We start from the raw sequence: 25,623 nt of genomic DNA on the forward strand, positions 1-25,623 counted from the left end.
TCCTGTCCATCCATTAGTCCATGTACCTCAGGAGATGTTAAATCAGAGAGACCAGAACCCTGAGATATTCCCAACAGGCAACACCTAAAGGACCTATTGCACCGCCAGGAATCACCATAGAAATCGCAACAGAAGGCTCCTAAGAGCACCTGTGCAATGACAAGCCAGAGACATACCTGTTGCAGACTGCACACTGCAACAATATCATTTATAGTTGACAGTGTATAACATAATTTTTTTTTTGTAAAGCTAAAAAACCTAAGCCGGAATAGCTCTTTTTTTTGTTCATCTCACCTCCAAAAATGGAATAGAAATGCAACATATAGTATATCTCAAAGTGGTACTGAAGAAAACTGCACTAAAATCCACACAAAAAACACACCATTAGGGCTCAGTCACACGGGCGTTTTTACGTGCGTATATACGCGTGTAAAAAAAAACGCGTGACCATGTCCATTGCCACCCATATGTTTTATCTTTTGTAGGTGCGTTTTTTTTTTTAACAAATGCAGTGCGAACGCAGTACTAATGTTTTAACGTGCGTATATACGCACGTAAAAACGCCCGTGTGACTGAGCCCTTAGCCGTAAAAAGCGCTACTAAATCCGCAACAAATGAGAACTTTATGTCTTGCGAATTTCGGGACGGTTTATCAACTGTCCTGTGAAAATACCGTAGTATATCCATCATGTGTGAACATAGCCAAAAGTTAACATGCCATTCATATTGCATGGTGAATGCCATACCAAAACTAAAAATTGCTTCTTTTTTTTTTACAGCCCCTCCCAGAAAAAGTTATTGTCTTTTTCGATACTTATTGGGGTAGATTTAGTGCTAATACACATGGGCATATGCCATTTTGGTCTGTTTCCACTGCATGTGTAGGTACATGTCATACGCAATTTGCTGCATATATGCATTTTTCATATCCGTGTTGCATCTGTGTATCACCCGTTTTTCACATATGCAAAAATAACCACAAGAAGGCCTTGGTGATGTCAATTTTTTTACATCAGATGAGCATATGCACAAATATGCTCGCCTTAGCACAACGTATTTGTTTAGCGAACGAGTCTTGTTTGCACGTGTACTTGCATACTCTACAATACTGTACATATTTGTGCAGGCACATTATGTATACATGGGCAGGTGACACCCCCTCGCTCGGATTTAAATGGCTATAAAGCCTAACAAGGTCCCAGTGTGTGCTTTTGGGTTTGCATAGCGTATTGAGCATCCTGTTGTGTATTTGCACACTTCCTATAGAATTCTATGGGGACCCTTTATGCACAAATATTCAGGAAAATAAAGAAGGTGCTATTTTTTGTGCCTGCAAGACAGTTTTCTGTCTTACATGTTTTGTGCCACATTCAGGGGTTATTCAGACAGGCATATATCAGTCATGTTTTCATGCCTGGCCAATATATACTGCCCCTCTCTGCAAGGGGAGGAGGTGGGACGGGATGGGAGCTAGTGCACTGAGCTCCCGCCCCCTCTCTGCCCTCTCTCCGCCCCTTGCCACTGGGGTGTGGGCGGAGCACAGCACCACCCTTGTCCATAGAGTTGTGTGTGGTATTGGAGCCACGGCTCTATTGAAGACAATGCGTACCTGCATACACACCTATGTACGCACACGCTCGTGTTAAGCCACCCTCAGTGTGAAGTTTCCTCCTCGTCAAGTGCATTATTTTACATTTGCAAATATTGATCTGCAGGTTCTATTGTTTTGACTATTTATCCAATAAGGCTAAACTGTTTTTCATGCTCAATAGACACTATAAGGAATATTAACCGTACTGCACTCTTTTGTGTCATCAACAAACAAACAGACCTTACCTATTAAACTTTTTCCTATGTCACCTATAAATACATAAATAAATAGGACCCAGACAGACCCGTGTAGTCACCACTTGTAAATCTTCCTTGTTCAGAATACACTCCGTTAATAGCAACGCTCTGATATCTATCTTTTAAGCAATTGTGAATCCAGTAGAATATCAAAAGGTTTAAGTCCAATTTTCTATAACATATCTATGAGCTTTTTATATGGAACTGTATCAAAGGTTTTACTAAAATCCAGACAGAAAATGTCCACCTTCATCCACTACTTTTGTAACAGAGTCAAAGAGATGTCTACTTCTCATCTCAGTAATGGTCCATATAATACTTCGCATCCAACTCTCTTATCTCTGATTCCCACATAAAATCAAAGGGGTTGTCCCACGAAAAATATAGTTTCTATGCAGCTACAGCCCATAACTATAAATATTTTTGTATTTAAACTGACTAAAAAATGTTGTCATCCCCAGATATTCCAAGACTAATGTTAGATTAGTGCTACCTGCTGTTTATATGAAGGGCCTTTCTACGTCCAGTTCACCTGAGGCCTCAGTCACACTGGCGCCGATCCGCCTGTGTTCCTGCACGATTAGGCTGGATCGGCGCCCGTGTGACTGAGCCCTAAGACGACCTGCACTGCAATGGAGCCGGTCATGTGTTCTTTTTTTTCCGGCGGTGCGGAGAGTCATCCGCACCTGCCGTGCAGCCTTCTTATCGTACAGGAACACAGGTGGATCGGCACCAGTGTGACTGAGCCCTCAGTATATGTTCTAAGCTGGAACAATTACTGACCTGGAGAACACACAGACAGCAGGTGGCACTATTCTAACATTAGTCCTTGAATATATGGGGATAGAAATTTTTTTGAAGAAGTGTAAATACAAAAAAATGATGGGCTGATTTTAACTAGAAATATTTTCTGTGGTCAACTCTTTTTAAGAACAAAGTATCTGACTGTATTTGGTACAACTTCTGGCCTTAGTCAGACGGGTGTTTTTTCACGCGATTTGCGCATGCGATTCACGCATATGTAGAACCAATGGTTCGCTATGGTATCGGTCACATGTCCGCTTTTTATGCGGATATGCGATAAATTATAGGACACAACGATTTGCAGATCGCGCCTATCTGCGTTCGGCGTTTTATGTGCGCACCAAAATCATTTACTGCAGCTAGCTGCATTTTTTCTCTGGGAAGCACACCGCACTGTACTACCGTCATCTGGCGAGTGCATAGTAAATGTGAGAACTTGAATGAAATGGCAAAGGCTGACAAGGTGGTCGTAATATGGAGGCTTAGTTTCATGCGCATTTTGATGTGCACAGCGATTTTACTCCGGTCAGACGGGCGTTTTGCTGCGACGATAAACGCGGCTAGGTGCTGATTTTTCCCGCGATTTTTCGCCCCCGGTCACGCGATTTGCGCATGCGCATCCGTCATGCCATCCGCAAATCGCGCGAAAAAACGCCCGTCTGACTAAGGCCTCTCACTGTTATAATCTACAAAGTTTTATGGTATTTGTATTTAGAACAATGAAACATTTTAAGCTAAACATGTATTTTTAATTACTTTATTAGCTGTCTCCAAACCACCCTAATCCTTGCCGGCCATGTAATTGTGATCCAATAGGCTCATTACAAGATGTATGTGTGAAGGACTCAAAAGAAGCTACTGAAGGTAACAACTTGACTTTACTATGTGTGCTATAGGCAAAAGAGAAAATAACACTTTTACTAATTATTACTGTACACTGTACCTCGTTCTCTTATTACTAGTATTAAATCACGTAATACATTATCTACTAACTACCCTGACATGGGATCTTCTATTCTCCGCTTGCTATTAGTGAACCTGATAGGGAAAACACTCAGTGAACCCACGGTAAACTTCTTAGACCTGTTTTAAGCAACAAAGCAACTGGAATTTTTCAGTGAACTCTTTATTGCCCTAAACCATCAAATAATTAAAAATTGTCATATGTACTCGAGTATAAGCCGACTTTTTCAGCATATTTTTTATGCTGAAAAAAGTGGCCCTCGGCTTATACTCAAGTGAGCTAGGTAAAAAAACAAAACAAAAAGGCAATACTCACCTCGCAGCTGGAAGCTGCTATGGTCTCCCCGGCAGTGCGGCAAGCTGCTCTGTAATTCTTTCCGCCATCAGCTCTGTCTGCTAAACGGGGCTTTGAATTTGCCCGCCATCAGCAAGTAAGTGCTGTGATTGGATCGAGTGCCGGCCAGTCACAGCCGGCGCTCGATCATTCACAGTGATTCAGTGAATGACATCATTAAGCGCTGGCTGTGATTGGCTGGCGCTCGATCCAATCACAGCGCTTACTTGGTGACAGCAGGGAAATTCAAAGCCTTGTTTAGCAGAGAGAGCTGACAGCAGGGAGAATTACAGAGAAGCTTGCCACACCGCCGGGGAGACTATCACAAGGGGGACACAAATGCTAACTGCGAGGTGTGTATTGAGGGTTTTTTTTACCTAGTCTAGCTAGGCTTATACTTGCTACACCTAATTTTCCAAGTTTTTTGTGGTAAAATAAGGTGCCCCAGCTTATACTCGGGTCAGCTAATACTCAAGTATATACAGTAGTTCCTTTATAGATTACCCATTGATCCAAAGCAATCTATATTATTGAGAATTGTGGGTAGTATTTTTTTTTAAATGGAATATGAGTATTGCTGTAAGTGATAAGAATGCAAAATTATATTGTGGGCTTCTTAAAGGGGTTGTTGAGGATTGAAAAAAAAGCATGTTTGTTTTACAGAAGTGTATGTGTCCAACATTGCATAGAGATGAAATGCAATACTAGACTCAGTCCACTGACCAGAGTAGCATTGTTTCTAGGGTAAAAGAAGATTATTTTTTTTTTTATGATCCTGGACAACTTTTTTAAATATAGTATTAGTTGGATACTGCATGCTGTTTTGGAGCTATATGTTATTATCAGAGCTTTATATGACAACACTATTTAGCAGTATTTTGTAGTCTGCATGTGCAGGATATCTGCCGGGTTTTTACCCCTGGCCGATATACGCTGTCTCTCTCTGCAGGGGGAGGAGGCGGGACGAGACAAGCGCAATGCACTTAGCTCTGCGCTGTCCCGGCCCACCTCCTCTCCCTGCAGAGAGGGATAGCGTATATCGGCCGGACGTGAAAACCTGGCCGATATATGCATGTCGGAATAAGCCGTTATGTAGATGGTGAGGTACATGTATTATTGAAAATGCATTAGTTTTCTGACATAAATTGCACCAGTAAACTGTCTTATGTGCTTTGCAACACTGCTAGACACTTTTTTTTGCCACATCTAAGAAAAAGATGTGGCTTCACATGAAGGGGGCGTGGTCTAAGTGTGACATTATGTGTCAAAAATTACACCAACATTTTAGTGCAAAATCTGGCTTAAACTGTAAGCCAACTAATTAGAGGTATAAAGTCAGAGAAAGGTGACTAAAGATGGGCCAGATTTATCATCACGAGCCAGTGTTAAAAATCTAATGAGAGTTTATTTTTAAATTTGCACTTTCTAAGGGTGGCTTCACACAAGCGTGTTTTTGTGTGTGCATGCACACGCACAAAAACACGCTTGTATTTGCAACATTGCATTCCCACGGTGTGTGCAGATGTCCGTGCTTTACAGGCGTGTGCCTGCAAAGAGAGGACATGTGTGCACCATTGGGAATGCAATGTTACAAATGGAAGCGGTGGCTTTACGTATAAGCCCTTCCCTGAAAAACAAAAATTTTAGTGTAAAAAAAAAATACTTACCTCTACGTCACTGCCATGACCCCCATGGGGATAAAGAGCGTGAGATGTTTCCTTCACCCCCGCTAGTTAAAAGAATTTCCTGCTGCTACATCTGCCACATCTGTGACAGATGCGACAGAGGAATTCTTCAATTCTCTACCGCAGCTTTCACACATGTCAGCTGCGGTAGAGGATTCTGCTGCTCATTGATTTCAGAGAAGGGCTTTAAATATAAGCTCTTCCCTGAAAATCAAGTAAAAGTACTGTAAAAACAACTGGCTGCCCTGGCTCTCTAGTGCTAATCTTTCAGCAGGCGGGGATTTAAAATCCCTGCCTGCTGAAAGAGCTGTTTGTGATTCGCTGACGTGCTCACCCAATCACAGGCAGCTCTCGCCAAATGAATGACTGGGTTTTCATGTCCAGCCGATATACGCTGTCCCTCTCTGCAGGGAGAGGAGGCAGGCCGGACCGCCGGGGCAGTGCACACGCTGCCCCTTGCCACTGTTTGCAATGGGAGGGGCGGGGTAGCGCTAAGTGCACTGCTCTCGCCCCGTCCCGCCTCCTCCCACTGCAGAGAGCAACAGCGTATATCGGCTGGGTGTAAAAACCTGGCAGATATCCGCACGCCGGAAAAAGCCCTCCCTGAAAAAGAATGTAGGGGTGCCGACAGAGCATTGTTTTCAATAGAGCTGGCAGCAGCCGCAGCTCCATTGCAAAACACTGCACGGACCTGCAACCACACGTGTTTTTGCATGTACATGGGTGCGCACCTATGTACAAGCAAAAACACGCTCGTGTGAAGCCACCCTTAGGCCTTTTTCACATGACGTTACGTTTTTTTGACCAAAAATCGCATAAACGGAGAAAGCCGCGACCAAATTGCAGCTAAATCTCCCGTTTTCTCACCCGTTCACACAGCCTGGAATTCCATGGACGGGGGGAGAGGTCTCTCCGTATACTATGCAATGATGTAACCAGTTTACAGATGTAATCAGTTTAAATGGAGAGCAGACGAAATTTAGTTTCCTGAGAAAACTAGCTGATGCTGAGAAAACAGCATATGCTGATGTAACTGGCAGAATCACCAAACAAAGTAGATTTGTTAATAACCCATAAATGTAAACTCTGTAATATCCCATACAGTTAGCGATTGCAAATCTGCCATTCATTTTACTGTATATATGTTATTCACTAAGTAGAACTGCACTTTTTTTTGCTGCAAAGTATGTCTTCAAATGAACAGTAAAAGGGATTCCAGGCTGCATGAGGCAGAACATGAATATGTTTATACTAAAACTGAACTCTTCCGTTAAAATAGGAATGTGAATGAAGCTTTCATGGTATGATTTTAATATGGGTGGAAATTGCCTATTTTCTTTAAATATTACAAAGTGCAATAAGCATGGATCTACTGAAGCAAAAGTGTGGGGGAAATGATTACCTAGTGTAATTTGCAAATCACAAGTAATACATATGTGGGACATTATGATAATGCGTACTTTATCTGTGTGCGTGTTTTAGGATAAAAAGTTAATTTACGGAAAATTGGATGTCAGATGCAGTTGTAAACTAAGTTCCTATAATAATAACCCATCCTGCCTATTTAAATCTTCCGTAATAGTTGAATCGTGAGACAGAGCATCACTGATGCATTGGTCTGATTGGAGCCTAGATGCTGAATGCACAGCTGGCATATTCATTGCACTCTTGTAACTGTTGCTTATTTATCTGCTGCCATATTTCGCGAGGCCACTATTAACATCCGACGCTATTTTCTTGTTCAAAACAGCATACAAATTATTTGATGCATTTCCTTGGCTGTGAGTACCTATTCTTTTACTTGATGGGTCTGGAAGCAGTCTTCAGCCTGGCAAAGCATCAATGCACTTGCATCACAAAACATTTTTAAACTCAGTCAACATAAATGGATATTGGATGGGGTTATAGGTAATAAGGAAATCTGCTTAATGAGCCCTTAAATAGGTATTCAAGCTATGAATATGCAGAATCCATCCATAGGATAGGTGATAAATGTTAGATCAGTGGGGATTTCTTGCTTCACTAATACCAGTCAGACTTCTCTTGGCTGTTTCCGTATCTCCCATAGAGTTGTATAAAACAGGAATGCTTATAATTGGCCATTGCTATATACGACTCCCTACAGAGAATGTACTGGAGTGAAGTGACGGGTAAACTGGGGTACCCACTTTCTAGTGAGCAATAGTGACCATTACTGATCAAACACTTATACCATATTCTGTTGGAATGCGCCTAATCTTAGAAATATTGAAGATTGGTGGTAGAAAAAGACCCCATAGTCCACCTTGTTTGCCCTTATGCTATTATTATTACTACTTTTTAACTTTTCTCTTTGGATAGACACAGTACATGTTTATCCCAGGCATGCTTAAATTTACTTAATGTGGTTTTACACCTACAATGGGGATTCCGCTTTCTACTATGTTTGGAAAGGGGAATGCCCGCAGCCAAATGGTTCCATCTGTGGACGGAACTGAACTCCGCCAAGCGGGGTGCACCCGCTTTCTGCCCAGCTATCTGGTCTTGGGACAGAAGAAAAAGCACTGCATGTAGCGCTTTTTCTTCCAGTGTTTGCAGCAGCAGGGTCCCACAGGTTTCCTGACATTGCAGATGATGAGGTCGTTTTATGGTATCATCATAATCTGCTGAGTGTCTCAGATTAAGGAGGTTGGCCAGGATTAGAAAAATAACCTTACACAAACTACACTCAAGCTAAACTGCAAATCCAAACATAGACCATGGACAGATGCAGCACTCTTTCTAGAACAATAGGGGGCTCTTTATTTCAAATCTTGGAAATTCCTTTAAATTGGGTTTACATACAGCATTTTGCAGTATTTTACATTGCAGTTTCAGTGGAATTTTCAAATCGAAAATGCTGTGGTCCAGTGTTACTTTAAAGTCTTTAGCAAAAATGAAAGGTTTCCATTAGAGATGAGCGAGCACCAAAATGCTCGGGTGCTCGTTACTCGGGACGAACTTTTCGCGATGCTCGAGGGTTCGTTTCGAGTAACGAACCCCATTGAAGTCAATGGGCGACCCGAGCATTTTTGTATATCGCCGATGCTCGCTAAGGTTTTTTGTTTGTGAAAATCTGGGCAATTCAAGAAAGTGATGGGAACGACACAGCAACGGATAGGGCAGGCGAGGGGCTACATGTTGGGCTGCATCTCAAGTTCCCAGGTCCCACTATTAAGCCACAATAGCGGCAAGATTCTCCCCCCCCCCCCCCGCACTGTCAGCATAAAGATCGTTCTCCTCTGCCATAGCTGTAACAGCTGTGGCAGAGAAGAACGATGTTTGCCCATTGAATTCAATGGAGCCAGCAATACAGCAGGTTCCACTGAAAGCAATGGGCTGCCGGCGATCGCAGGATGAATTTTCGGGAAGGGCTTAAATATAGAAGCCCTTCCCTGCAATTCATCCAGAAATGTGTTACAATAAAAATATATACCGGCGTATAAGGCGACGGGGCGTATAAGACGACCCCCCAACTGTCACCTTATACACCGGCAATACAGTGGAGCAAAGAATAAAAATCATTACTCACTTCTCCTGGCGTTCTGCGGTGCTGCTGCAGGCTGTCGCTCCCTCCTGGTCCCCGGCAGAGCATTGCTTTCTGGACGCAGGGCTTGAAATCCCCGCCTCCAGAAACACACGTGCCTTCAGCCAATCAGAGCCATTCAATGACATCATTGAGCGCATATAGAGAAGAGAACAGGAATCGGAGACTTGCGCAGTCCGGGTCTTCTTCTTTTCTCAATGGGGCCGCTCGTGCCGGAGAGCGACTCCGTGTAGCTCCGCCCCGTCACGTGCCGATTCCAGCCAATCAGGAGGCTGGAATCGGCAATGGACCGCACAGAAGCCCTGCGGTCCACCGAGAGAGAAGATCCCGGCGGCCATCTTCAGCAGGTAAGTAAGAAGTCACCGGAGCGCGGGGATTCAGGTAAGCGCTGTCCGGTGTTCTTGTTTAACCCCTGCATCGGGGTTGTCTTGCGCCGAACGGGGGGGCTGTTGAAAAAAGAAAAAACCCGTTTCGGCGTGGGACAATCCCTTTAGGCAATAAGCATTATAAAATAAAAATGCCATTAAAATCTCTTTTAAAAATGCTTGAAATTCCTAGCTTTGTTATTTTCTTTACAAGTGTTTAAAAACACCAAAGAAAAAAAATAAATGGTAGGAGGGAAACATTAGTGACATCATTAAATCCACAGGTTTAATTTGGAGCTGCTTAGCCCCAATTCAAAATCTGGAGCAGGGCCCCCCAAATATAATGCTTCATTTATAATGCTGGTCTCCTCATATGGGTAAGAGAGACCACATGGGCCCCCTAATGTTCCACAAGAGCCTCATGTGGTGCAGAGTGTTGAGGCAGCAGTATGCAGTCCTAAGCTCTCGCTCACGACCTGAAGGTTGCCGGTTAAATCTCCATTTGGTTCAGGTAGCCAGCTTAAGGTTGACATCTGCCAAGAAAGCATCACAATTAGAGATGAGTGAGCATACTCGCTAAGGACAATACTCAATCAAGCATTGTCCTTAGCGAGTGTCTCCCCGCTCGGCAGAGAAGGTTGGGGTGCGGGCGCGGGTGACAGGTGAGTTGCGGCAGTGAGCAGGAAGGAGAGAGGGAGAGAGAGAGATCTCCCCTCCATTCCTACCCACGCTCCCCACCCGCCGCTGGCAGCCAAATCTTTGCTCCTGAGCGGGCAGATACTCTCTAAGGGCAATGATCGAGCAATTGCCCTTAGCGAGTATGCTCGCTCATCTCTAGTCACGATGTGACATCACCATAGGATTCGTCACGATTCGGTGCTTGCACCAGGGAGCTTTACCTTTTACCAATGTTCCATGGACCGGATTTATCCAGAAAGTCGACCGGATTTGACTGCAATCTAAGCACCCACTTTAGTTGCACCCACTGACCATCACAGCAGTTTGACAATTTCTACTTATCCAAAGCATATATACAATGCCTGGAGAAAACATTTGTTTGCTTAATCAACTAATCTATAAAGTCAACTATTTCATTTTCTATTTATCTAGACTTACTACCTGGATCCTGCTATTGCAGACCTGGCTATGCAGGAGAAAAATGCAATCAGTGTGATCTGGGGTATACAGGATATCCAGATTGTCTACAATGTAACTGCAGCGTTTCGGGAAGTATAAATGAAGATCCCTGTGTTGATCCTTGCATTTGTAAGGTAACTGTTTTATGTCTATGGATATATGTTGAATGATATATATTGTCTGAAGGATATATATTGTCTGGTGTCAAAATTACATTTTCGGTAAAATCTCAACAGGCAAAAAAATTTTTTGTGTAGTTGATGGAAAACTACATAGTATTCAAATTACAGAATGTTTAATTTACTCTGGTATGTTTGCACTGTATATTTGTGGGTTGCTACTGATATTGATTATTTAAATACTTTTTCGACAACTAAAGAAGGGGGGTTGTTATCATTTCAAAGCTGTTTTATTGTTATATGGGTAAACCAATGTGATTTTTTAATGCACATGTACTGTATACTGATCAGTCATATCTAGAGATGAGCGAGCACCAAAATGCTCGGGTGCTCGTTACTCGAGTCGAACTTTCAGTGATGCTCGAGAGTTCGTTTCGAGTAACGAACCCCATTGAAGTCAATGGGTGACTCGAGCATTTTTGTATATCGCCGATGCTCGCTAAGGTTTTCATTTGTGAAAATCTGCAAAACACAAGAAAGTGATGGAAACGACACAGAAACGAATAGGGCAGGCGAGGAGCTACATTTTGGGCTGCATCTCAAGTTCCCAGGTCCCACTATTAAGCCACAATAGCGGCAAGAGTGAGACCCCCCCCCCCCCACTGTCAGCGTAAAGATCGTTCTCCTCTGCCACAGCTGTAACAGCTGTGGCAGAGAAGAACGATGTTAGCCCATTGAATTCAATGGAGCCGGCAATACAGCCGGTTCTATTGAAAGCAATGGGTTGCCGGCGTACGCGGGATGAATTGTCGGGAAGGGGTTAAATATATAAGCCCTTCCCTGCAATTCATCCAGAAATGTGTAAAAATAAAAAATATATATATACTTACCTGGTCCCGGCAGACGGAGTTCAGCGCGGCAGGCTGCAGTTCTCCTGAACTGCTCTGAACAGCTGTGAGTAGTATTCAGCAGCCGGGGATTTAAAATCCCCGCCTGCTGAATGAGATGCCTCTGATTGGTCACAGCCTGACCAATCAGAGGCATCCCTCACTCACACCCATTCATGAATTCATGAATGGGTGAGTGAGGGCTGCCTCTGATTGGCTCAGCGCAGGGACAGCTGAGAGCTAGTATCATTAGCTCTTAGCAGGGCGGCTGCAGGAGATTTCTCTCCTCTTGCTCTCCCACCCTTCTCCATTGACTTAAAACAGCGACCATTCAGTACTGAACGGCCGCTATTTACACTGAACGATGAGCGATCAGCTGATCGTCCACCATTTTTGCTGCATAAAGTCAATGGAGAAGTGTTAAGTCAATAAAGAAGGGCGGGAGAGCAAGAGGTGAGAAATCTCCTGCAGCCGCCCCGCCACTGGCTGGCTGCTCTGTGAGTGAGCCAGCTATACTAGCTCCAGTGCAGAAGCATGGGAGCGAGGACACACATTGTCTGCCCAACATTTGTCCTGTCTAAATGGACCTTTATTCACTTGATTTTATGCTGCATTCCCAGGTCACATGTCTAATTTCCATACTAGGGAGCTCCAAATATGAAACTGCAGAATTCTCTAACAAAGTTGCCATTCAGTGTATATCCCAATGCTTTACATGAACCATTGTCATAAGATAATCACTGTTATTCACATTTGTCAGTGACTTTAATGATATGTCTGATCAGTGCATATTGCCTTTGCAGTGTGGGATGTAATTTTTATGCTAGAAAAACACCACAATTACAACCAGTGTGAACATTTCAACTAAAGCTACAGGGGGTTTCAAAGAATACTTGGGCCCCTTTGCAAGTGTAAGCATTCACAACGAGCCACACCAATTTTTCATCATTTCTACATCTCCTGAATATTTTAACAATGACTTCTTCAACGTAGCTCACTCAGGGGTTAATACATTTTGTTTCCTGAAATCTGGTGTTGCTGAAGGGTTAATAATAGTGTTGGTATTATGAGATGACTTGGGGGACAATAATCATCATCATCATCAAGCTAATCTTTAAATCCCTGATTGTATATGGTGACTTTGTGGTTAATACATTTTATCCAGTGCGGTCTACATAGGTAAAGAAATTAACTCCTTCCCGCTCCTGGACGTACCTGGTACGTCATGGCAGCCTGGTACTTCCCGCAACATGACGTACCTGGTACGTCCTGGAGATAGCACGGGATCACATAAGATCCCGCGCTATCCCGCAGCGGGAGCCGGCTGTCAGTCACAGCCGGCGTCCCGCTCCAACAGCGGGGGGCATCGGAGATGCGCCCCCCGCTGTTAACCCCTTCCCTGCCGCGATCTAAGTAGATCGCGGCAGGGAAAGAGTTCACAGAGGGATCGCGATCCCTGTGTGTCTCCGGCCGGAACTCGCGATGTCATCGCGAGAGCCCGGCCTGTCACCATGGCAACAGGACGCCAGACACTGGCGTCCTGTATTGCCTGTGCCTATAATCGCTGTACAAGCGATAAGGCATGGCAGAGCAGGAGCTCTGCCATGCCTTATGACAGCGATCATAGGCACAGTGATGTAAGTCCCTCAGAGGGACTCAAATAGTATAAAAAAAAGAAAAGAAAAGTGTAAAAAAAAGAAAAATGTAAAAAAAAAAAATGTAAAAAACCCCTTTTTTATGCTTTTTCTAATATTAGCATAAAAAAAGGGAAAAAAACCTAAAACCCCACATATTGGATATTGACGCGTCCGTAATGACGTGTACAAAAAGTTGAACACGCTTTTTATTTTGTACGACAAAAAGCGTAAAAAAAAACGCTAAAAAACAGAGGCAAAATGCTAATTTTTAACATTTTGCCTCACAAAAAATGCAATAAAAGTGATCAAAAAAGCCGTACATTTCCCAAAATGGTACCAATAAAAACTACAGCTCGTCTCGCAAAAAAAAAGCCCTTAAAGAGCTCCGTACATAGAAAAATAAAAAAGTTACAGGACTTTGAATGCAGCTATAGAGAAAAAAAAAAGATTTCCAAAAAAAGGGGGTTTTATTGCAAAAAAGTGTAAAAACCTAAAAAAAATATAACAATTTTGGTATTGTTGTAGCCGTACCGACCCGCAGAAAAAATTTAGTGTGTCATTTATGCTGCATGATTAACGCCGTAAAAAAAAAAAAAAAAATCTATGGCAGAATTGATGCGTTTTCTCTCCCTGTTATCATTAAAAAAAAAAAAAAAATTTTACGATATTGTCTATGTACCCAAAAGTGGCACCGATAAAAACTACAGCTCGCCACGCAAAAAACAAGCCCTTATACGGCCGCGTCCACGGAAAAATAAAAAAGTTATGGCTTTTGAAAAATGGAGATGGAAAAATACCAAAAAATCGCTTGGTCCTCAACGCCAAAATAGGCCGTGTCATTAAGGGGTTAATGGTATTAATCATCCTAGTAGTCTAATGTAAAGAATGCATAAATTCCAATATGCCTGGTGGTCTAGCATTCTAAGTGGTTAATACCAGCATCTTGGCTAGTCAAGATGATTGAAAGGATTAGATTATACCTGTGTGTCTAATGGTTTACTCACCTCTGCGGTCTCTAGTGAGGTGCCTGCAGATTTGACTCAGTAGTCTGTAGGAGTCAAAAAGTCAGGGAGGAGCTGAGAGGAGCAGGACAAGAGGACCTAAGGGTGTCACATGGAGTGAGGTCACAGGCTGGGTACAGGAACACATGAGAGACCCTTCTGAGCCAACAAAAGCATTGAAGGGGAGAATGCAGCAGGCTGCTGATGGATGTATCCAGGACATATGAAGATTATATGGTTGCAGATATATGGGTGGGTCTAGCCACAGGATACAGTAGTGTGAAGTATATAGGTAAGGGGTAGAATGTGATAGGTTATAAGGGAAACTCTGCCCCTAAATAGAGCAAGGCAACAACTTCTAACTTACACCTTACATATTACTATAGTATATGCTATGGATATACCCACCCATATAGGTGCATCCATATTATCTCTGCCTGTCACAGATATATCTATCAGGTTGCCCTATAAATATATTTAGTTTTCTTACTTTTGGTAGACATTCTTGATCTATGGTTATAGTATCTTCATGTGCCATACAAGCATAATGACATTATACCATCTGCCATTATGTATCCTCCCTATACATATCTCTGCTGTCAGATATTTCTTTTAAAGGGAAGCTGTCATGGATTTTTATGCTGACTGAACCAAAATCAGCATGATCCTGGGAACGCACATCGCAGGACTGTATATTGCTCTGGAATTTTACACCATTTCAGAATAAATAGACTCTGAAAACTGGCATGGGACAAATCCCAAAGCCAAAGGAATGGGGCTTCTCTGGCCTCTCCCTGCCCGCCATCACATAGATTGACAGGTTTGTCCCTACAAGCAAGCAGGGAGCATCTGGGGAAGGGGGGGGGGGGGCTACCACCATGATTCCAGTCTCTGTTCTGCGCTGATCTGCAAAGTTTTTTTTTCCCAAAATGCCACAGTGTTTCGGAATCAAAAACAGCCCTGCATGTACGTTCCTGTTCCAGATACATGTTGTCTTTGGTTCGGACAGCATGAATCTGCTGACAGGTTTCCTTTTAACTCCTCCTTTTAATTTCTAATTCAAGAGCATTATTTTTGAGGGTCTGACATGTAGATGTGGTATCTACAAAAATTACTGTTGTGGCTGGCAACCGTGAGTCCCTTTTCTCTGGATTGGTGGGGATCCAGCAGTCAAGCCCCCACAGATGAGCAACTTATCACCTTGCCTATGGCTAAGGTGTAACTTTTGTCAAGCAACAACCACTTTAGTAAAATTTGCATTAACTTTGAAAACAGAAAAATGACACCAACATTGTAATATAAATGTGCTCTAAGTGTACAATCATCATAATAATTGCATACCAAATCATATATTTGCAGCATTGTAGTGTGTAAACTCAGTCTAAAGTTTCATGGTCAGCTAGCAGAAAACCAATTACAAAATTGTGGTCTCTTTGATTTGTGATTTAGGTGACTTAACAAGTTGACAACATGATGGAGAATTGTGATGTATTAATTGTCATACAATATCAATTTATTTCTTCTAGGAAAATGTGGCAGGAGATAACTGTGACGTATGTAAGCATGGCTTCTTTAACTCCAAGCGAGACAATCCCAGAGGATGTGATCAGTGCTTTTGTTCTGGAGTTTCTAACATCTGCATTGATTCCCGACTTTCTTACGCCAAAGTAAGTGCATTCGTAAACTGTACTGAAAGTCCATTGAAACTGACCAAATATAATTACTGTTGATGGAATATCTACAATTATTGTCATTAAAGGCTCCCACCCACTGGCGATATTTTCTTTCTTGCGTTGCGAGAGCAAGAGAAAAATCTCGCATCGCAGCGCAAGAAAGAGGCCAGTATAGAACCGGCATATCGCGAATGGTTTCATGGGGCTAGCGACAGCAGCGCTAGCCCCATTAAAAGCATAGAGAGAATGTCGCGGACTTATGCCACAGCTGTGACAGCTGTGACAGCTGTGGCAGGAGTTTCCTTCCCCGATAATCATCAATAAGTGTGAAATTTAAAAAAAAAAAATCATAATCACCTCTCCTGCGCTCAGCCGCGTCCTCCTGCTGGCTCCCCGGCACTGCTATTGAGCTCTTTCAGCAGTCGGGGATTTAAAAATCCCCGCCTCCTGAAAGGGCTGTGCAGATTGGCTGAGGGCTCAGCCAATAGCAGCTACTGCTTAGCTATTGGCTGAGCGCTCAGCCAATCACACATAGCTCATAGCTATTCATTCATGATAATTCATGATTATTATTATTATATAATCATTCCACGGGGCTTGCCAAAGCAGTGCTTTCAATGGAATTGGCAGCTGTGCCGATCCCATTGAAAGCAATGGAATAGAATGCCGGGGACTTCTGCCACAGCTGTGACGGCCGTGACAGCTGTGGCAGAGGATTCCTTCATCCCCGCGGTCCCCGCGGGGATGAAGGAAACTCCTGCCACAGCTGTCACAGCTGTGGCAGAAGTCCCCGGCATTCTCCATGTCTTTTCAATGGGGCTAGCGCTGCTGCCGCTGGCTCCATTGAAAAGGCTGGCGATATGTCGGCGTGATGCCGATATCCCCGGAGTCATGCCAATTTTTTTCTCGCACTGCGATGCGAGACTTTAACTTTAGAATCGCATTGCAGTGGAGAAAATATCGCCAGTGGGTGGGAGCCCTGATACAACAAAATGATATTGTTGCCAGGGCTGTATTTAGGGTTCATATTGCCTCAGGCACCTTTAGTGGTGCGTCAGATTGAAGTTGCTGCCCATAGAGTTTGGAGTTGTTGACCCAACGCTCATTAGGCCATCCCTTCCAATTCCCCCATACACAAGAACATTCAGCTAAGACTGCATGGGTTTGTAGGGAGAAGGAAGTAAGCTACTACCAGCCACCTCTGGCAGAGGCTTCTCTCCCACAGTTACTTGCAAATGGAAAAAGAGGCCAGCTGACTGAAAAAGTGCAGTAACAGAACAGAGCTTACTACATGAAAACAGTAGCAGAATCAAACTTAATGCTCATTCATACTTTCCCTCCATTTTGGCTTCCGTTTTTTGTATAGACACAATAAAATGGAATTAAATCGAGTTTGCTTTTTTTTTTTTAGACGGAACAAATAGTGCTCCAGACTGGTATTTTTTACTCTTAAAAAATGGAAACCAAGCAGAACAAAGTAAACTCAATTTTTTCTGTTTGATTTTTGTTTTTTAGAATCCCATTGAAGTCATTGATGAAAAAGCAGATCTACTTAATTCTGTTTTAATTTCGTCTCACTGCTCCAAAAATCAGAGACCAGGAAAGACTGAATGAAGGAACAATGCTAGCGTGAATGAGCTCTTAGGGCGGATTCAAGCAGGCGTTTTTCCATGAGTATTTGCGCACACAAATTCTGGGTGTGTGATGCGCAAATAATAGGTCTCACTGTTTTCAATAGGTTCATTCTTACTCTTGCAAGCACATTTTGTGTGTGCAAAAAAAAAATTCAGCATGCTCTATTCTGGTGCCCATTTGTGTACTAGAGGGACCTTAGACATATGGCACGAATTAGGCTGCACAGCCTTTTAAATCAAGGGGCGGGTCCCCATGATTTAATAGGCTGTGCACCTCCTATAGACTCCTTAGGGCCTTGGGGCGCAAATTCACAGTATAATAAAGTATGCTGCCTCTATTTTTTGCACACACAAAAAGTCAGCGCAAAACCAGAGGTGAGAGTGAACCTATTTAAATCAATGGGTTCTATTTTCTGCGTATTGCATGTGCTAAAACACGTCTCTCTGACAGCCTTAGGGCGGATTCAGACGAGTGTAGTTATATCTTCTTATACGGCTGTGATAATCACTGATCTCTATGGGATTTCAGTTGTTTTTTCACTATTTCTTTTCCCAGTCGTGATTTGTACGGCCGGGAAAAAATAGGACCTGCCCTATGTTTCCTGCAGGTACTTAAACTACGTGCAGGGAAGATTGGGCAGCCTCTGTCTTCCCACTGTAATTTTCAAACTCCAGTCCTCTGGTGCAGAATTTGTACTGCCGGCAAAGGAGAAGGGACCGCCCTCGTTCAGGCGCAACTGCGCTCCATTTCAAGTGAAAGCTGCAGCAAATTTGTACCAAAACACACTGGAAATGCATGTGTAATGGATTCAGATTTTGACGCAGATTCTTTGCCGGCTTTGCTGTAGAATCGCAGCAAAATCTTCAGTGGACAATACACCCTGTGAATATATATACCGTATTCACATAGGATGTATTGATGTGGTAAAAGCTGCATCAAAAGCCACATTGGCAAAACCATGTGCATTTTTAATGCGGCTGCCGTAAAAACCGCAACTGCTATAACACCACTGCAAAAACATCCGTCTTCTGCTGATGTGATTTTAGTATAATTGTTAACACATTAATACCACCCTATGTAAATAGAGCCATACTGTAACACTTACATAAAGAAGGCACACTTTTACACGTACACACTTAAAAGGAGCTTTTGCACACATTTCTTCATATACACAATCGACTTTCAGCCCGGACTCACACAGGCGCATGTGCAAAAAAGCAAACATTAGCACAACGTATTTGCACTGTGATTGAGTTTTTTTTGCGGAACTTTTTGTGCATATTGTACTTTTTGCACTGGCTGGGACATTTCACAGCCGAGCCCTGACTTTAAAGGCTTTTTAGCCTGATACATTCCAGATTTGCTCTTTTTGCCACCAAATTGTGCAGTGTATTTCGCAATTGCATGGGTATTGGGTGCATATTAGAACCCCCCTATAAACCCTTATGGGGCCTTAGGTGCACAAATGTGCACTAAAATAGGGCATTCTGCATTTTTTGTCATTACATGCATGTAAAAATGATAGATGAGAATGAACTGATTCAAATCAATGGGTTCTATTCTCTGGATATTGCCCACCATTACACACACAAGTGTATATATATATATATATATATATATATATATATATATATATATTATACTATTGGGGGAACATTCGAGCTTCCGTCCTGCAGCTGCCTGAATTCTAGCAGCAGATATGTTGTCGAAGAGGAGCCCACTATTAGCAATTATTCAGTCGGCCATATGTGCAAAAATGCTCGCCGCAGCACAATATTTGTTTGAACATAAATAGAGATGAGTGAGCACCAAAATGCTCGGGTGCTCGTTACTCGAGTCGAACTTTCAGTGATGCTCGAGAGTTCGTTTCGAGTAACAAACCCCATTGAAGTCAATGGGCGACTCGAGCATTTTTGTATATCGCCGATGCTCGCTAAGGTTTTCATTTGTGAAAACCTGGGAAATTCAAGAAAGTGATGGGAACAACACAGCAACAGATAGGGCAGGCAAGGGGCTACATGTTGGGCTGCATCTCAAGTTCCCAGGTCCGACTATTAAGCCACAATAGTGGCAAGAGTGAGACACCCCCCCCCCCACCGCACTGTCAGCATAAACATCGTTCTCCTCTGCCACAGCTGTAACAGCTGTGGCAGAGAAGAACGATGTTAGCCCATTGAATTCAATGGAGCCGGCAATACAGCTGGCCCCATTGAAAGCAATGGGCTGCCGGCGATCGCGGGATGAATTGTCGGGAAGGGTTTAAATATATAAGCCCTTCCCTGCAATTCATCCAGAAATGTGTAAAAATAAAAAATATATATATACTCACCTTGTCCCGGCAGACGGAGTTCAGCGCGGCCAGCGGCAGTCCTCCTGAACTGCTCTGAACAGCTGTGAGTAGTATTCAGCAGCCGGGGATTTAAAATCCCCGCCTGCTGACTGAGCTGCCTCTAATTGGTCACAGCCTGACCAATCAGAGGCAGATTCCACTCACACACCCATTCATGAATTTATGAATGGGTGTGTGACTGCTGCCTCTCATCTGATTGGTCCCGCTGAGCCAATCAGAGGCAGCAGTCACACACCGCGTGGTGCTCGTCTCGAGTAACGAGCATCTCGAGCACCCTAATACTCGAACGAGCATCAAGCTCGGACGAGTATGCTCGCTCATCTCTAAACATAAACGAAGTTGGATGACGTTGATTTGCACACATGTCTGCGCATCTATACTTTTTGTGCATGCACTGCCAGTTTACAAGCTTCCGCAACACACTCTTTCCGTGGATATTAAGGCTATTTAGGCTAATGAGGTCCAAATGTGTTCTTTTCCCGTGTTTTGTGCATTATTTCACACTTCCCCTTGTGTTTGGGGCCTTTGCTGCACAAAGTGCAGAAAAATAGAACAAGCCCTACTTTTTTCTACGTGCAAAATGTTCATTCAACACACGCTCATAGGAACGAGCCTATTGAAATCAATGGGTTCTATTCTCTGTGTTTTGCACACTCAGATTTTGCACGTGAAAATAACTACACAAACACGGTCGTGTGAAAAAGCCCTTAGAACAAGAAAGAAACATAGCAGTAATAGCTAATATATACATACAAGATAACACAGGAGGAACAGAAGGCCCCCATATATCATGCTTCATTCTCCCAGCATTAGTGTAGGGATGAGAATTTACAATACAGCTTGCCTTGGTCATCAGCCCACAGCTGTGTCCTAATGAAACTGCACTAAAATCAGGCAAAGAGCAAGCATTTAGAATATTAAATAACCGAGAGATACTGAATTGTTAATTGTTTTTGAGACCACAAATAGACAGTCACTTTTAAGTTGCAAAGAAACTCATGGTTTAAGCAATCACACTCAAGATGTAACAAATGTTTATTTCACCAGATTACTGATATGAATGGCTGGTACCTTACAGAATTAGATGGTAACATTAAAGTTGAACCTACTAAAGACAGATATGATGGCCCACAGCAACTAAGTATTAGAAGAGTAGATGCACGATCCCAAGGACTATTGGATGTCATTTATTGGTCGGCTCCAGCTTCATACTTGCGCAACAAAGTAAGTCCCATTTTCGCACTCCGGTTTCCTAATTTACTGGTTATTGCTACTGTTACGGAATGTTCTTCTAAAATAATAACTGGCTTATTCTTAAGATTGTGCACAAGAGGCCAGGTTGAATTCACTTATCATCCAAATATGTTCGTTTTAAAGGGGTCTCCTGAGATTTTTTTTTTTTATGTACCACCAATGCCAAAAAATAATAAACCAGCTTATATTCAACTCTACTGGCTTCCCATATTTTCTTCACTGCCTCTATATCCTTTGTGCCTGTCTGTGTTTACCAGCTCAGGCAGCCAGTTTATGGGTTGTCACAGACTGCAGCAGAGCTTTAACACTGATTCCCGTGATTGGCTGCGGCAGCTTATGACAACCCATATACAGGCTGCTGCAGCTTGTAAACACAGCATCATCGGGAGACCTTGAGATGCTGGCATGGGAAATGCAGGTAGCTAACAGAAGTAAGTATAAGCTTGGGTATTCTTTTCTGGCATGGGAAAAATGTTTTTTTAAAAGAAATGATCTTGAACAACCGCTTTGAGCAATTTATACATATAAATATGCCTAGAGGATCAATATTAATAGCAAATTACTGAACAATAAGATGCATTATATTAATAAGAACCTTATAATTATTAAGAATATTTCATTAGTATTAACTATGTATTTGTTACTGATTTAGCAATATTTGCAATATTGTTATCAATTCTTAGAATTGTCAAGCTTAGTTTAGTCCTGACAAACACTGAAATAGTGTAACTATAGTAGCTGTTTTATAGTAAAAAGAACACCCACTAAGAAACAGAGGAACACTACAGACATGAAGTATAACTATTTCAACCAGCACACATTTTATGTTCTGAAAATGCAGACCAGCAGCTAAACAAATTTCCATCGCAGCTACCTCTGATCATGCTTGTAGATAAAATGTTTTTGAATGTTGAAAGGAAATAGGAATTTATACTTCCCAGACAGATATCTATATGAAATACAGTACAAGATGACAAATAATAGACTCTGTAAATTTGATAGTGCTAAAAAATGTAACATGAATGCTGCCAGTTCTAATAATAATAATCTTTATTTATATAGTGGCCACAAATTCTACAGCGCTTCCAAAACACACTACAAATAATGGGGTGATACAGAAGGTAAAGGGGCTGGAGATGTGCACGGTATGGCGAGGTGGAGAGTAAGGGATACTATACACATAGACAATGTTCAAATAATGTCCGAATCGGTATGACTACAGGGGGCAGTTGATTGCAGCTAGCAGGGATTGCAATCAGTAAAACAGGGAGCATGTTATCAGGTGGCATAAAGAGAGGTTTGGCTTAGGGGATTTGGTATGCCTCCCAGAGGTGCGTTTTTAAAGCACGCCTGAAATTTTGTGTGTCAGGGTTTGACTCCATAGTTTAGGGTAGTGTGTTCCAGAGGACTCGTGCTGCTCTGGAGAAGTCTTGGAGGAGGGAATGAGAGGTTCGAGTTAAAGGGGTGCTTAATCTGATTTCGTTAGCAGAGCGGAGGGCGCAGACTGGATGGTGGATTGAGATGAGGGAAGCAATGTAGGGTGGTGCGATGCTATGGAGAGCTTTGTGGATGAGGGTAGTGAATTTGAATTGAATTCTGCATTTGATAGGCAGCCAGTGCAATGACTGGCACAGGGCAGAGGTGTCCGAATAGCAGCTGGACAGGAAGATGAGCTAGCTACCGCATTCAGGATGGATTGGAGAGGGGAGAGTCTGGCACGGGGGAGGTCGATCAGCAGCAAGTTGCAATAATGCAGCTGAGAGTGGAGGAGGGCAACAGTGAGCATTTTTAGCATGTCCATAGTAAGCAAAAAGTGGATTCTTGCAATGTTCTTGAGGTTCAGGTGACATGTTCGGGCAAGAGATTGGATGTAGGAGGTAACAGAGAGATCAGAGTCGAATATAACTACAAGACAGTGGGTTGTCTGGGAGTTATGGTGGTGCCACACACTGAGATGGAGATGTCAGGATGATATGGATTAGGAGAAGGCAGAAACACGAGTAGGTCCGTTTTTGAGAGGTTCAGTTTTAGGTAGAGAGAAGACATAGTGGACAGACAGTCAGTGGCATTCTAAAGGAATGCTGAATTGATGTCATGGGAAGTAGTATATAGCTGGGTGATGTCAGCATAGAGATGGTACTGATAGCCAAATCTCCTGATGGTTTGTTCAGTAGGGGCTGCATAGATGGAGGAGAGGAAGGGATCAAGGACCGAGCCCTGGGGGACCCCAACAGCAAGGGGAAGAGGAGAGGTAGAGCGTGCAAAGGATATGCTTAATGAGCAGTCAGATAGGTAGGGGGAGAACCAGGAAAAAACAGTGTCCTTTAGGCCAATGGAGCAAAGCATATTGAGAAGTTTGTGGTTAACAGTGTCAAATGCTACAGAGACGTCGAGGAGAACCAGTGGGGAGTAGTCACCCCTCAATTTAACCGTCGGGAGTACATTTGACACTTTTGTAAGGGTGGTTTCTGTCGAGTATAAAGGGCGGAAGATGAACTATAGGTGGGTCAAAAATAGAGTTTTCTGAGAGGTAGCTAATAAGGCGGGAGTAGACCATGCATTCTAACAATTTGGAGATGAAGGGGAGATTTGAGATGGGTCTGTAGTTGGCAGCATAGGTTGAGTCAAAAGTCGGTTTCTTTAGCAATGGGAATATGATAGCATGTTTGAATGAGGAGGGGAAAATGCCAGAGGTCAAAGAGAGTTTGAATATAGTGGTGAGGGGGAAGATAACTACCGAGGAGAAGGACCAGAGGGACCAGAGGAGGTGTGAGGGAAGAGGGTCGCTAGCACAGGTGGGGGGGGGGGGTGAGCTGAGGAAATATAATAAGTATGGTGCCTAAATGGGAGTAGCTGTAGTCAGCTTTGATGATGAGGTTTCAATATATAAGTTCTGTGCTGCCTGCATGTTGCTCCATCGTATGCTACAACATGATGGGTCATTCAACGCTGGTTATATGAGAGCAGTAGACTTACTTGCAAGGAAACCATTTTAAATAGCAATTCCTTAGGTTGTCCGCTCACTCATGCTCAAGGAGAATTTGGGGCAAGATTGTGACAGCAGCTGCATGGGGCCTGCTGATAAGTCCAGGAAGAAGAATCACATGGTATACAGACGGCTCGCCCACGAAGGGTAGTGGGAGGCATCTAATGGGTTAGGTAGCTACAGGGGATGCTTTTTTGCTGACTGCTATAGACAGGAGGTTTGGGTGGTGTTTTAATAAAGGAGTGTCAATAAAGTAAAAGTGCATCTAGACACAAAGATGATCACTCAAAAGATGGCTTCCGAGCGATCATCTTGCATAAAACTACTGCTTGGTACTAAGGCCTAAAAGTGCCAATTAGTAATGTGTGAGCTGTTGGTAGCTGTATTCAGGGAACAGACCACCTGATGTTCACTGAATACATTCCCTTTGCCCTGCCATGGGGCTGACAGCTTAGACAATGTAATCAGCTGTTATCAGGGCTCCCCGGGCAGAACATAGCGTGCGGTCCTGCTTATCAGCTGTTCTGTTGTACGATGCGGAACTGAAAGTAAAAGATGGGCACATTTACACCCAACGATTATCGCTCAAAAGGTGGCTTTTGAGAGAATTTTGAGTGATAATTGTTGTGTCTAAATGGGCCCTAAGAAGGCAGTTCCAGGCAGTCAGACAATTTATGAAGGTAGTTCTTGTTTTCTGTGCCAAGGATGTCAGGCGAAGTCTCTCCATAACTATAGAGTATAAGATTTTTCTTGCTAAAAAGTGAATATTATAGTTTAAAAAAATACAGTACTTTCATACTTCAGAGTTATTGGGTGCTTAGTCACAGCATTCCTTATAGAGGGGTCTGCAAACATTCAAAAAAACTGTGAGATGCCTACTGCGTTCTCAAAGTTTCCACATGGAAATTAAATTGTAAGTGACCATATGAGTATAACATGAAATTTGACTGTATCACAATATATGTGTTGGTTGCAAGGTGCCTATCTCAGTTTTACTGCAATTTTCCAATGAACAACATGCAAGCTATTGCTGCCATGTAGCTCTAGTCTGGAGTTGATAGTAGGCCACAAGCATTCATAAATAGCGTTAATAAATTGTTTCCTTTCGCTGTCTAATTTTTAGAAGAAATACATCTTTTAAAGTCCATCAGAGAGTCATTTGAATGTGTCATCCAGGCTGTCAGGCATTGTCAATCCTCAAAAAGAAATCCTAATTTTAAGTTTCTATGCTCCAAGCTTTAACAAGTAACAAAAGCAAAGTATTTCATCTGCTTCACAGCTATTTATTATCTTTTTCTTATCTCCATGTTCCCACTCACTGAATGGAATAATCATAACACTATGTATAAATCGTTTTAACATACAAGCCTTTTTTTTTCC

General features: G+C 42.8%; 1 protein-coding gene across 7 annotated transcripts in view; it reads left to right on the plus strand.

The window, feature by feature from the left end:
- LAMA2 (laminin subunit alpha 2) overlaps positions 1-25,623 on the plus strand; it is an 834,596-nt gene that overhangs the window by 294,467 nt on the left and 514,506 nt on the right. For all 7 annotated transcript variants that reach the window (XM_066605535.1, XM_066605537.1, XM_066605536.1 and 4 more), the window contains exons 9-12: positions 3,417-3,516; positions 10,675-10,835; positions 15,872-16,012; positions 21,051-21,227. In XM_066605535.1, the coding sequence (XP_066461632.1) occupies positions 3,417-3,516; positions 10,675-10,835; positions 15,872-16,012; positions 21,051-21,227 (579 nt within the window). The remainder of the gene's footprint in view (positions 1-3,416; positions 3,517-10,674; positions 10,836-15,871; positions 16,013-21,050; positions 21,228-25,623) is intronic.

The sequence above is a fragment of the Eleutherodactylus coqui genome, chromosome 1, assembly GCF_035609145.1.
Source record: "Eleutherodactylus coqui strain aEleCoq1 chromosome 1, aEleCoq1.hap1, whole genome shotgun sequence".
Taxonomy (NCBI): Eukaryota; Metazoa; Chordata; class Amphibia; order Anura; family Eleutherodactylidae; genus Eleutherodactylus; species Eleutherodactylus coqui.